The sequence below is a fragment of the Canis lupus genome, chromosome X (genome assembly GCF_048164855.1).
Source record: "Canis lupus baileyi chromosome X, mCanLup2.hap1, whole genome shotgun sequence".
Classification (NCBI taxonomy): Eukaryota; Metazoa; Chordata; class Mammalia; order Carnivora; family Canidae; genus Canis; species Canis lupus.
Window position 1 is genome coordinate 84,407,919 of NC_132876.1, and position 13,940 is coordinate 84,421,858.

At 40.7% G+C, this 13,940-nt stretch overlaps 1 protein-coding gene across 4 annotated transcripts in view; it reads right to left on the bottom strand.

Moving 5' to 3' along the window:
* JADE3 (jade family PHD finger 3) overlaps positions 1–13,940 on the bottom strand; it is a 137,174-nt gene that overhangs the window by 11,623 nt on the left and 111,611 nt on the right. For all 4 annotated transcript variants that reach the window (XM_072815721.1, XM_072815720.1, XM_072815722.1 and 1 more), the window contains exons 7-8: positions 10,507–10,674; positions 7,478–7,594 (exon numbers count right to left, since the gene is read on the bottom strand). In XM_072815721.1, coding sequence (XP_072671822.1) covers positions 7,478–7,594; positions 10,507–10,674 — 285 coding nt within the window. The remainder of the gene's footprint in view (positions 1–7,477; positions 7,595–10,506; positions 10,675–13,940) is intronic.

Sequence of the window (13,940 nt, forward strand, 5' to 3'; positions counted from 1 at the left end):
GACCCTGCCCCATGCACCTCTTCCCTTTGCTTTTTTTTTAATCTGCATCCTTTTACTGTAATAAACCATAACCACAAGTACAATGGCTTTTCTGAGTTCTGTGAGTCCTTCTTGTGAATTACTGAACCTGAGGGTGGTCCTGGACACCTCTCAGACTGCAGGTATATACTTTGAAGTGGAATTGCTGGGTCATATGGTGATTCTACATCTAACTTTTCGAGGAACTGACAAACTGTTTTCCACAGTGGCTGCATGTTTTATATTTCCACCAGCAAAACACAGGGTTTCCAATTGCTCCACATTCTTGCCAATAATTGTTATTTGTCTGCCTTACTGATGATTATCACCCTAGTGAGGATGACGTAGTATTTCACTGTGGTTTATTTATTTTTAAAGGGGGGAGGAGGAATAATTTTCTATGTATTCTTCAGAAATTATAGAAAATAAATGAGTTACAAGATGAGATGCCTGGGTGGCTTAATGGATGAGCATCTGCCTTCAGGTCAGGGTGTGATCCCAGGATCCAGGATTGAGTCCCGCATCAGGCTCCCCTCAGGGAGCCTGCTTCTCCCTCTGCCTGTGTCTCTGCCTCTCTCTCTCTGTGTCTCTCATGAATAAATAAATCTTAACGAAAAAGAAATGAGTTAAGAGATATTTCGTCACCCCCCAAAAAGAAAACCATGTGTCCTTCTCAAAAGGGGATGACACCTGCCTGGAACACTAAGGGCCTGGTGCATATGTACTCAGGAGTTCCCATGCTGCTGCAGGACAGTGTCCGTTTGGTTGTCTTTAATCCCAAATGATCTGTGAACAGACAACTGGGTGGTATCACAGCAATTTTCTCAAAACTCTCACTGAAACAATGTCATAAATGGTTCAAGCCAGCCTATAAAACTTACTCCAGCCATTGTATACTTAAATTCTGGCACCAACAGTGGCCACCAGCCCTCCTGACCTCTCATCCCTAAGAGTCTGCAAGTCTGAGGGCAGATGTCACTTTAGTGTTATTTAACTTTTCCCATGTTCGTTTCTTTTAAAGATTTTATTTATTTATTCATGAGAGACACAGAGAGAGAGGCAGAGACATAGACAGAGAGAGAAGCAGGCTCCCTATAGGGAGCCCGATGCGGGACTTGATCCCAGAATCCAGGATCATGCCCTGAGCCGAAGGCAGACACTCAGCCACTGAGCCACCCAGGCATCCCTAACTTTTCCCATTTATATTCGGCCTCCCTTAATAGACTATAAACTCCTGAAGGCAGGGACAGGAAATGCCTTAGAACCAGAACAATTTGTACTGACGAAATTTGGAATATATGAAAAAAATACTAACTATAGTCATTGAGTAGGCATACTTGCATTTCCCTACTTGTTGAAGATTTTTACTTGTTTTTTAAAAAGTTCACTTTCCTCATAATCTAACTCATATTAGCCTAACAATAAACTCATGGCAGCGCACTGATTTATCCTGAATTCGATCCATTTGCATGTGATTTCAAACATGACCACATCCATCTACTGTCAAAAGAGACACTTATCTAGTACCAAATGTTTCATGATTCTACTAAGTTTGGCTGCATGAGTGCTTTCCATCAGCAAAGTCTGAACGACTCCTAGGAATAATAATATGAATAATTAAAAACAAGTACAACTAATATTACAACTGAGTATTTACTAAATGTTAAGCACTGTACTAAGCTCTTTATTAAGTAGGTATTATTATCATTTCCATTTAGAGATATGGAAACGAAGGCACAGATATGGTAGGTATCTTCGTTAAGATGGTGTAAGAAGCAAGGAGGTGGAACCAGAATTTGAACCCCAGGAATCTGGCTCCAAAGGTCATATTCTTTTTAAGTGTGTGTATATGTATATTTATTTATGTATTCAATCAATCAATCTTTCCACCCAACGTGGGGCTTGAACTCATGACCCTGAGATGAAGAGTTGTATGCCTTCCAACTGAGCCAGCACCCCAAATGTCATATTCTTAACCACTGTTCTTTCTTTCTTCTCAGAGAAAACTGAAAACATGTGGATCTAGGTTGAATGGGGCTTGAACAGAAGACATATAAGGATCCTACAGGAATTCTGGAAAGCTGGCAGTTAGAGGGACTACTGCCAAGGTCTAGGCAAAATCCAGAGCTGTCTGGGGTATCTCATTTGAACCTAGTCTTTATGATCTGGTTCAGGATTATCAGAAATACTTCATGTTCAGGAGAAAGTTTCTAGCTCCCAGATATGGAAGCTGTAGACATTGGCTAGTTTAGACCCCAAACCCACCAGTGCTGGATTCTATCCTTCCCCAGTGAGTGTTCCCAAATCAAAAGAGGACAGATACATGTGTTCCCACTGCTGAGAAACAGGAAGAATAAACATGATTCACAGCTAGTTAAAAAATCTATAAAGAGTTAAAATAAAATACCCCAAATATGTTACTAACCACAAAGGCTTAAAATAAACCTCCCAAGAACAATGATGCTATATGACCCCTACTGAATTACTGTATTTGTTTACTATATTTTTGATTCACATACAGGGAGCAAGATGTTAAATTACTAATGAGTTTGGAATTAACTTTACTTAGTGGTGGTTTAAAAGGAAGAAAAAGGTTTTGGTCTGTTTACCCACAGGAAAACTAGGTATCAACCATGGAAAACAAACACCACACCACTCTATATGTATAAGTAGAATGTAGGTGGGAAAAGATTACATACTTTAGAAGGTCACCTGAAGTTCATTCCCCCTCACTCCAGGGGGAGGGTCTTTAATACAGCCTGGCACTCACACTGCACTTCCCCAAACCATAAAATGATTTCACACCTCTCCTCAAACCCCTGGATCTCACTCTCAGCTGATGATCCTGCTTCCTACCTCATTGAGGAAATTAAAACCATCAAAAGAGTACGTCTCCAGGTTCCCATCAGCATGCATACTTAATACTGAACCTATATTCTGCCTTCAAGGCTGTTACCAGGGAAGAACTATCATGCTCCTGCTCAAGGCCACTCGTTCATCGTGCACTTTACCCCACCCTCTCTCACCTATGGAAAACCTCACCTTCAGCAGTTTTTCCTCTCCACTAGATCACTCCCTTTCATGCATTACTGCAATGCTCCCTGTGTTAACAAGTATACATACATATACTTGGTATTTCTACCATCTTAAGGAAAATACCTCTTTACCTCACCTTTTTGAACTGTTCCTACTCCCTCTCGTTGCCCTGACCCTCAGCAAATGTAGCTTTTGCCATTGCTGCTGCCCCTAAACGGTTCCTTCCAATTACCAATAATCACACTGCTAAATTCAGGGGTCCATCTGTAGCCCTCACCTTACTTCAGTCACATCTTTACACCACTGATCCTTTCCTTCTCTTTGAAATGCTTTCTTCTCTTGATTTTTAGGCTGCTATATACTCAGTTTTCCTCCTGTCTCCCTGCTGGCTTCTTCCCAGTCTCTGCCACTTCTTACTCTACTGGACTTTTTCATTCTGGAACGCTTCCAGGACTAGTGCTTGGTACTGTTCTATTTACACTCACTCACTCACTTGGTGATCTTACCCAGTCCAGGCTAAAGCCATCTCTAGGCCAATGTCCCCCAAATGAACGTTTGCAGTCCAGTATATTTCCCAAACTCCAAACTCACAAGGAAAACTTCCAGTTGGACATTTCTACTAGGATGTCGAATAGATATCTCAAACTTAAGTGTCTAAACCTGAACTCATCATCTTTTCCTCCAAATCTGTTCTCCTGCAGATTTCTCTTTGGTTTATGGCAACTTCATCCTTCCCACCATTTGGGCCCCAAACCTGAAGGTATCCTCAACTCCTATCTTTCTCCTACACTTCATATCTGATTCACAGTCAATTCTGTTGGTTCTACCTTCAACATTCATCCAGAATCTAGTCACTTTTCATTACCTCCAGGGCGACTACTCCAGTCAAAGCCACCACCATCTCTCAAGGATTATTAGAATAGCCTTCTAAACTGCTTTTCCTATTTCCAATCTTCCTTCCCCAGTCTATTCTAAATATAGGAGTCAGAGCCTATTTTTGTTTTTAACCTTTTACCATGGAAATTTAAAAACCTATATAACAGCACAGAGAATAATAATGACCTCCATATACCCAATCGGCCAGCTTCAATAGTAATTAATGTATGACCAATCTTGTTTTATCTTTAACCCCCATAGTACCCTGCCCCCCAGGTTATTTTGAAGTAAATATTAGACATCATATCATTCTATAGAGTGATCCTTTAAAAACACAAGTCAAGTCATATCACTTGCCTACTCAAAGCCTGCCAACTGCTCACCCTTCAACTGAGAGTAAAAACAAAAGATCTCATAAGTGCCCTCGAAGCCCTACACCAGGGGCAAACTATGGCCCACAGACCAAATGCAGCAGCTGCTTTTGTGTGGCCCAAGAGCAAAGAATGGGAGCTAAGGATGTTTTTACATTTTTAAATGATGCAAAAAATAAAAAGAAGAATCCTTTATGACACGTGAACGTGAAATTTAAATTTTACAGTCCACCATAGGTTTTACTGGAATACAGCCACGTTCATTCGCTTAAAGTACGGTCTATAGCTGTCTTCATGCTCAAGGTAGAGTTGAATAGTTGTGTCACAGACTGTATAACCCGTAAAGCCTAAAATATTTACTCTGTTTACAGAAAAAAAACCCTGCCAATTTCTTCTGTAAACAGCCAAGTTCCCGTATGATCTCTCTGATATTCTCTTCTTACCCACTCCATTCTAGCCTCATTGGCCTCCTTCCTGTCACTCAAACAGGCCAGACACACTCCTATCATTGGCTGATCTCTCAGCTGGGAATTTTTTTTTTTTGGGGGGCAGCCGAGGGGCGGGGGGGAGGGGCAGGGCCGCCGGGCCGGTTTCCCTTCCCTCCCCCCTCCTCCCTTCCCCTCCCGTTCCACCCCTGGGAGCAAGCTAGGGCCGGGCGGGCCGGCGTCCCTTCCGGGGAGCAGAGGCCTCCCTTGCTGGGAATATTTTTACCTGAAATATCTGCATTGTTTTCTCTCATCTTCAAGTCTTTTCTCAAATGTCATCTCTACGGCAGGTCCTACTCTGATCAGTCTATTTAAACCTGTAATACATGCCCACTGCGCACACTCTCCCCAACTTCTTAGTGTGCTCCACTTTTTCCTTTCTATAGCACTTCCCATTTTCTCATGCACTGTTCCTTATTCTCTATTTCTCTCAACTCAAACCTAAGTTGCAAGGCGCAAGGTTCTTTGTTGGTTCACTGATAAATCTCTAGTGCCTAGAACAGCGCCTGGCACACAATTAGGCACTCAAATATTTGCTGAATAAATGTAATCCCTTATAATAAAAAATTTAAGAGTCTTAATTTGGTAAGATCTTTACAAAATGCTGACTCTAAACTCTAAGCAATAAAAATAAGAATCATTGCCCTGCAGGTGAAAAACCTACTCCAGAATGCTTTATCTGTCCATCTGTTCATCTATCCATCAGTCTAATATTTACTGTCTGTCTGCCATGTCAGGGGTGTGGGGGACCTAAGGATGAAACAGTCTGAGCTTACAATCTACTAGGGAAGGTAAATCTAAGAATAAATAACTCAGTGTGGAAGAATGTGGTAACATGGGGCTGTAATGCAAACTTGGGTCTGCTAAGGTCTAGGCCAGTGTTTTCTCTCATAGCAGTCATGCTGCCAATTACTAACAATTCTAAAAAATCATCCTTTAAAACAGGAAAGATAGGGAGAAAAATGTAGGCACCACAATAATGAAAATAAGTTAACTAATGCATATAAGTTCAATGTGCTATTATAAAATGGCTAATAATGGGACACCTGGCTGGCTCAGTCAGTGGAGTATAGGACTCTTGATCTCGGGGTTCTGAGTTTGAGTCCCACGCTGCGTGTTGAGATTACTTAAAAATTTTTTAAATGACTAATAATTGTAAAAACATGGAAACTATTTTATTTTTTAGTGGGGAGAATGAATATTATAACAAATTTATGACATAATTAAATATAGATATATTTATTCAATAAACACTAATTGAGCACTGACAATGGGCAGACATTCCCCTTTGTGCTAAGGGGAAATCCACGAAAGAATGATGCACAACTTTGGCCTCCCAAGGGCTCACATCTGAGGAGCAGCCAGGATAGAACTTAGGAAAATCTAATTAGGCAATCCAGTGGGATTAGTGTTCCCTTAAACTGTTTTCCTTTATAACTGCTATAGTTAAATAATATCAGCAGAAAAAAAAGTTTAAAAAAAGGCAGGACAAAGTATCCAATTCTATTAGATGTAAAAAATGAATTTTAAAAATTGAAAGGGCCTTTGGGGTCCAGGTTATGTTCATTTTTTAATACTTTTTAAAAAAGATTTTATTTATTTATTCATGAGAGACAGAGAGAGAGAGAGAGAGAGAGAGAGAAAGAAAGAGGCAGAGACACAGGCAGAGGGAGAGGGAGAAGCAGGCTCCATGCAGGGAGCCCGACATGGGACTCAATCCTGGGTCCCCAGGATCACACCCAGGGCTGAAGGCGGCGCTAAACCGCTGAGCCACCCAGGCTGCCTGCCCCAGATTATGTTCTTTAAATACCATTTCTCAGTAAAAGAACCAGGTTTACTTCAAGGAGTAGCTGATCCCAGGTCTACAGCAAGAAATCTACAAGATGAGCCAGACAGCAAGAAATCTCATGGAACACCTAGAGCCTTTGTCCCTAAGTGATGGCATCGTATATGGCTCCTTTTCTATTAAGGAACTCAGCAGGCAAATCTAATTTTAACCAACCTGCAGCTCCTTTGCAGGAGGCCTGGGGAGTAGAAGGGTCAACCCTTCTGCCTTTGTCGGAGGTAAATGGCCTCTCCCAGTCTCATCCACCATCCCCCAATTATTGCTGTTGGGTGCACCAGCTACTACTTCTACTTCATTCAGCTGAATTCTTGTATCCCAGACGTCTCAGAAAACTTTACTTGTACTCCATATATGAGAAATGTGTGTCTGTAAGAATGACTTTCAAACCTATCTACCAGAATTTATGCATTTAGATGCAGCTTTCCCTACCAAAAAATGAGTTGTATTTAGTCTAAGCAACAGTCACTGGTTGAATCATCTTGGAACCTGAGTCCATCCATAATTAGTGGGTGAGATGCACAGGAAGATGGGCCTGGTTGTTTTAGAGTTATGGCTTGTTTCCACCCAGGATGGTATCATCTAGCTTCAGAACTTACCTAATTCATCTGAGATCTGACAGCAAAGGATGAAAATTAACTACCACTATGGATGAAAAGAGTACACTGAAGTGTGTAGAGGCAATGTCTAAAAAAAATGGCTCCAGAATGGTCTGTACAATGGCAGAGCCCTAGGAGTGAGTGGGAGGCCTCCCGAGTAAACTTGCAGCTAAGAGGCTGCTCTCACTGGGAAGTTGAGGCTGGCTAATTCAGTGGTAGCCCACTTCACTATTTCTCTTGGGGACTTACCTGAATACAGGCTCCTGTCTTCAGCTTGCACAGGTTGCAGACTAAGGCCCATCGACTGGGCGGGATGTGGGAGACCTTTGTGATTGGTTCCATCCTCTCAGGACAAGCAATGCTGACCTACAAATAAAACATCACCATAAGGCAGAGGCACCAAGGCATTCTAGAAGTACCTCTTGCAAACCAAAAATGATATTACACGAAGCTCAGGACATCAAAACGATGAGGTGAACCACGTCTCTTACGGTTACTATGGAACAAAGAATAAATAAAACCTATCTCTAGCCACTGCTCAGATCTTTGATCATTTCTAGTAATGTAAAATTACTGATTCATATACAGAATGAGAGGGCAGGAGTAGAGATGGGCATGGTTACTTTAATGAATCCAAGATACCCACATTTTACTTAGGAACCAAAGAAAGCCACTAAGGAAAGGAATTAAAATTCACAAAATCTAGCATCTATTCTATGTAAGAGATGGTGCCACATGCCTTGTTTTGTCATTTAACCAACCAAGTATGAAAAATAGGCAGTGACAAGCCTTTCAGTTCAGTTTACAAAGAGGCATGATACTATTAGAAAGTAGCAGCAATCTGGGTAATGAAGAGGTTGCAGCACGTAAGTAGGAAGGATGAGGATGGTAACATTTTCAAACCACAGTCTTTTAAATCATGTAACTACCATCAGTCTGCTCTACTCTTTCAGCCAAAGTACCTTCAAAGTGAAATCAGTACTTTGGGAGAGTACTGAAAGGAAGGCATGCTTTAAAAAAATGGAAAATATTTTTTCCATATGAATGTGAGGGGTTAGGCAACTTCTGGTAAAAAAAAAAAAGTGTTCTCACCCTCTCTTACAAATGTGTACATGAGTTTCTGAGAGCGCCACAACTTTAAAAAGTGAAAGACTGTCAAATAAGGCTAGTTAAACTAGCACCAGATCTACCCACATCAAGAAATCAATAGTAGGGGGATCCCTGGATGGCTCAGGGGTTTAGTGCCTGCCTGCCTTCGGCCCAGGGCTTGGTCCTGGAGTCCCGGGATCGAGTCCCGCATCAGGCTTCCTGTGTGGAGCCGGCTTCTCCCTCTGCCTGTGTCTCTGCCTCTCTCTCTCTCTCTCTCTGTCTCTCATGAATAAAATCTTAAAAAAAAAAAAGAAACCAACAGTAGAAAGATGACAGTGATCTTGGGCAACCCAAAAGGTACTAAAAACCAAAAGACAATAGATAAGAAAGCTTCTTTTATTTCTAGAGGACTCTTCAGGAGTCATGTTCTAAACTTACTATGCTGAGAGAGCTTGCTCTATTAGCTGGGGCATTTGCTGCTTGAAACCAGTCACTCTCAGGCCAGACACCTGAGAGCTCCTATCAGTTTGTAAGCTGGACATTCTTAGTAAGAAAAAGAAACCATTAGTCAAATATTTTTTAAAACGATTACTTCTCTATCCATCAGAATACCATAGTATTTATCATGGACAGTTTAACTCTGTGAGCTTGAGCTCGAACTGTTAACTCCCCTGGAACTGCCATTAACAAGATAAAGCCAGGGAAGTTTTTAAAGGACAATGAATTACTGATACAGTATTATGAGCTTTCCCATGAACAGAATTCTAAAGTCTCTCTTGCCCTGCAGTTAAACTGCTTAACAAATTTGCTGGGTTGGATAGTGACTGGGGAAAGATGATGTGAGTGGAATATTCAAACAGGTTTTAAAAAAAAATGGCAGCCAAAGAAGTAAGGACAAGTAATGTTTGGAAGCTCTTTTTAATCAATTTAGTACGCACATAGCTCCTTATCAGCAACTGAAGGACCAGATTAAATAACTAGGGATGGAGTTTTGAATAAAGAAGCTTTTAGACACACCTTGAGTCCAAGCTCTGAAAAGAGCTTCAAAAATCAAAGGACAACCATCGTAGTGGGCAAAAGTTATTGCTCACTTTATGTGGAATAGCCTAAAACTGGAAACAACTGAAATGCTCATCAAAGGAGAATGGATAAACAAATCCTGGTATATCCATACGACAGCATACTATTCAACAATAGAAACGAATGCGTGTTGATACAACCACAACATGGAGTGCTAGGTAGACAGAAAAAGAGTGTATGCTGTATGATTCTGTTTATATGAAATTCAAAAACAGATTAAACTAACCTACAGTGATAACAATCGAAATGGTAAATAGGGACCCAAATAAGGACTGGAAAGTGGGTATGAGGGATATTTCTGGGGTGCTTTTTGGCTACCTCTGCGGTGTTCCATGTCTTGGTCTGGGTTGTGGTTACAGATATGTGTAAAAATTCATGAAACTGGATACTTAGTATTTGTTTTTTTAAGCTAAGTTTCACCTTAAAAAATCTGTTCATATCTTTTGTGCCTCATGGTCTTTTGTGCCTCTCTTCTCATACAAATTTATCCAATACCACTGGTATCACTACCTATAAGGTTTTAAAAAATTCTTTCTTTTCTTTTCTTTCTTTTCCTTTTCTCTTTCTTTCTTTCTTTCTTTCTTTCTTTCTTTCTTTCTTTCTTTCTTCTTTCTTTTTCTTTCTCTCTCTCTTTTCTTTCTTCTTTCTCCCTCCTTTCTCTCTCTCTTTCTTTCTTTCTCTCTCTCTCTCTTTCTCTTCTTTCTTTTCTTTCTTTCTTTCTCTCTTTCTTCCTCTCTCCTCTCTCTCTCTCTTTCTCTCTTTCTTTCTTTCTTTCTGACAGAGAGAGGCAGAGACATAGGCAGAGGGAGAAGCAGGCTCCATGCAGGGAGCCCGATGTGGAACTCAATCCTGGGACTCCAGGATCACACTTTGAGCTGAAGGCAGACACTTAACTGCTGAGCCACCCAGGCATCCCTCACCACTTATAAATTACTCAGCACAGGCTTATGTGCTCACTTGCATCAGAGGAGAATGTGAGGGAGCTCCAGTGGAGCTCAGAAACATGGGCAGGCATGAAGCATCTCTGTGAAGCCCGAGTCAGTCTGAATGCTGTGGGAAATAGGGGCACCCTAGTACATATGGGCTCAAAGACCTAGATGATTTCTTACCTCTGGAATCCACAGGGCACAGCTGACATGAGCCCATTTAGTCCCTGTCCTGGTAGTCTTCATGGCCCCACCTCTCTTTGGACATAACAGACACTGTGGATGAATGCCCAGGACACAGGAGCGACACAGCCAGCTGCCTTCTGGGACCTTGAGGATGCCGTAGCAGGCCTGGAGGCACGAGGAAGAGAGGGAGAATGATTAGCATCTTCTCACCAGGGCTGATGTGTACACTGGTACACAGTCACAAGAGTACCCTCCGCTTTTAGAAGAGGCAAATAAGGCCCAATAAGCTCATATCCAGGGTTTAGTAATTTTAAAACACTCAAAAAAAGGGCAACTTCCAGCACCTGTTCTGCAACTTCCAGCACCTGTTCTAAGATCAACATGTCTGTCTATGAGAACTGACTTTAGGACACAAGACTAGAAAGAAATATATACAAAGGCTGGTGCAACTGTTATGTGAGTTTGGGAATTACATCTTTTCTTTTTGCCTCTGTTTTCTGAAGCTTTGTCAATGATTATGTATTATACTTAGTCATATACTTATTGAATAACTTCTACATGTCATGCACTGTTGTAATAAAAAAAAAGTGTTAAAAAGGAAACAATGAAACTTCCGAGGAGCAAACGAGCTAACGTTTAAAGAGCCTAACAGAGCCTGGCACATAAAAAGCACTCAGCAAATCACAGCAATTACTTGCTTGGGTTGAAGAAAAAGGGACTTGTGAATGAATCTTGAATTGAATAGAATATTAGACTAATCACAGTACTCCATAATGAATTCTGGAAGATGCTTCAAATCCTTTATGGAATGAAGTTGGACAAATAAATGAATTACCGGGGGAGGGGAGATTAGTTTGGAAAACATTCCAGATTTCCTCTTCACTACCTCCAATCTAGCCCATCTTTCCCCTCCTTACTGTTCTACTCTCACCATTCAAGACTAAACCTGGGGGCCACCTGGCTCCCCATGTGGCCTGGCATACTTTGCATCACTGACTGATTCACCATGGCAGCTTCAAAATCTGTGTTTACTCCAGGAGGTTCACCCACAGCTCAGATTCAGGTTCCAAAAGTTACTATCATGTTACTCCCCAACCGGGCTCTTTTCCAAGTTATTCATATCACCACCATGCTTCCCAGCTTCCAGGTCCAAGATTCCTATATGCATATTATCTACTTCCCTTCATCTACTGCCCCGGGGTATGCTAGTTGCCCCTACAGAGTGGCCCTTAGTCTCTGATCTTCCTCTCTATCCCCACCACAACTGCTCCATCTATCTAAATCCTTATCATGTTAGGTCTGGATTGATTTATTCCTAAATTCTCTTCCATCCCCTTCACACCTTCAATCCTTCTTCCATTTGGCTGTCATCTTCTTACTAAAACAAAGATTTCATTCCATTGCACGGCAACAAACCCTCTAGAAATTCCTTCTGTTCTCACCCCCACCCTCGTCTAAACCACAGGTTGGCAAACTACTACTTGAGGCCTGTTCTATAAGGCTAACAAGCTAAGAATGGTTTTCATATTTTTAGAGCTATGTTAAAAAAAGAGTATGTAATGGAGACTGTATGTGGCCCTCGGAGTCTAAAATATTTACTACCTGGCCCTTCAAAGAAAAAGTTTCTCTGTCTCTGATCTAAAGCCTGATGTTCCTCAACTCACTTATCAGTTCATATAGCCCCTTGTGTCTGCTCCACTTCTTAACCCTTGCCCTCTACTCAAAATGCCTTCCCTCACCAGGTATGTGGTTGGCATCATGTATTTTTCTTTATTTTAGCTGTTATGTTTCATCTCCGCAGCAAGACTCTAAGGTCACTGAAGGTAGGTCTTTTCTCATCAATTTTTTTTCTTTTATCATCAATTTATCTGATATGCTTTCTATGCTGAGATCAAATAGATGGTTTGGTAGAACAGACTAATTTAGGTCAAGAACTGAAGCTGAACTCCAACCAGGATGCTCTTACAACAGTAGGGCATCATTTTCTAAGGCTCAACCTTCAAAGCTTTTCTTTCTCTGAGGTCCAGAAAGTTTGCTAGGAAATGAAAGCAAGCTTCCTCCCTAAACCAGAGCCTCTTTCAGACCAACAGACTAGCGGTTCTAGGAATACCTCTTATCTCCTGGCTGTTCCACTGGGCAGAAAATCATTTACTAAGCCCTTGTATAGACTTATTCATGGTCATAGGACCATAGAAGCTTGTATTTCTTGGCAGGAGTTCTCATTTTTTTCTAGACCACAACATGATGAAGGCTGTGGACTTTCTTGAGAGAAGTGTACACATGCACAGACATATGTCTTACATATAATATCAGGGGGTGAATAAACTCAGTGCCAAACATATATATGACAGATGCAAAAAACTATCCTCAGACACTATTGAGAAACTATTGAGAAACTACTGAGCGTTCAATACCTTGGCTAAGAACCAAAAAGTGGAACATACAAAGGAACTTGGAATGCTCCCAATTTTCACATTTTAATGTTAAAATATCCAGTCTATTGATGTAAAACCTCTCTTCTACTTGTACTGACACAAGTGTATTATAGTCACAGAGGAACAAACATTGATGTGGTGGCAGTAAGGAAGAAAAATTATGTTTAATAAATACAGATGTCAACATTTCTCTGATTCTGTTAGGGAGTAAACCAAATCCTCCAAATCATTTTAAGTCAGTTTTCAGTCAACAGAGGGAGCTCTAAACTAAGCATCTCTTTAGAATTCAAGTGAATATACTCACTTTGGAAGAATTTCTTTTATATGAAACCTTACGTGGCACCAACATCCAGCTTTAATACATACCAGCTTATATTCTGCAAGGCCTGGTCAAGTGTTACTGTCATCACTTTCTACGTGAGGAAAGCGCATCATTTATAGTCATTACTGGATATGTTTTCAAAACAAATAAAATAATCTTTGAGGATAATAATTAAGCTACATTTCATTTTTTAGTAAGGAATCCGAAAACAATTCCTTAATATTTTGTCCCAACTGTGAAGGACAAATACAGAAAATACATACAGATGACCTTTGTACTATTTTCCCTTCAAGCCTACTAGAGATCCACAATCATTCATCTGAAAACCCTAGAGTGAGAAACATCAGGAAATTCAGAATTGCTCAGATGTTCGGAAAGTAATAAGTACATACATGATACATTACCAAAACCCAATGGGGCCAGGGGCAGTATCATATTATCAAATACATTAATATTTCTCTAGCAAACTATATGAGCATTTATACAAAATGAGATAAAGACTATAAACAGTCTCATATTGGGTGAGTTCTAGTATTGCCCCAAATCAGTTTTGGTGCAAAACTTAAGCAAAATCTGGTAGTTTTCGGAGCTTTTGAATTTCTGGAATTGTAAAGGGAGGACTGTGGACCTATATTATCAAATATATAAGTTCATATTTAATGATATTTCCTCTC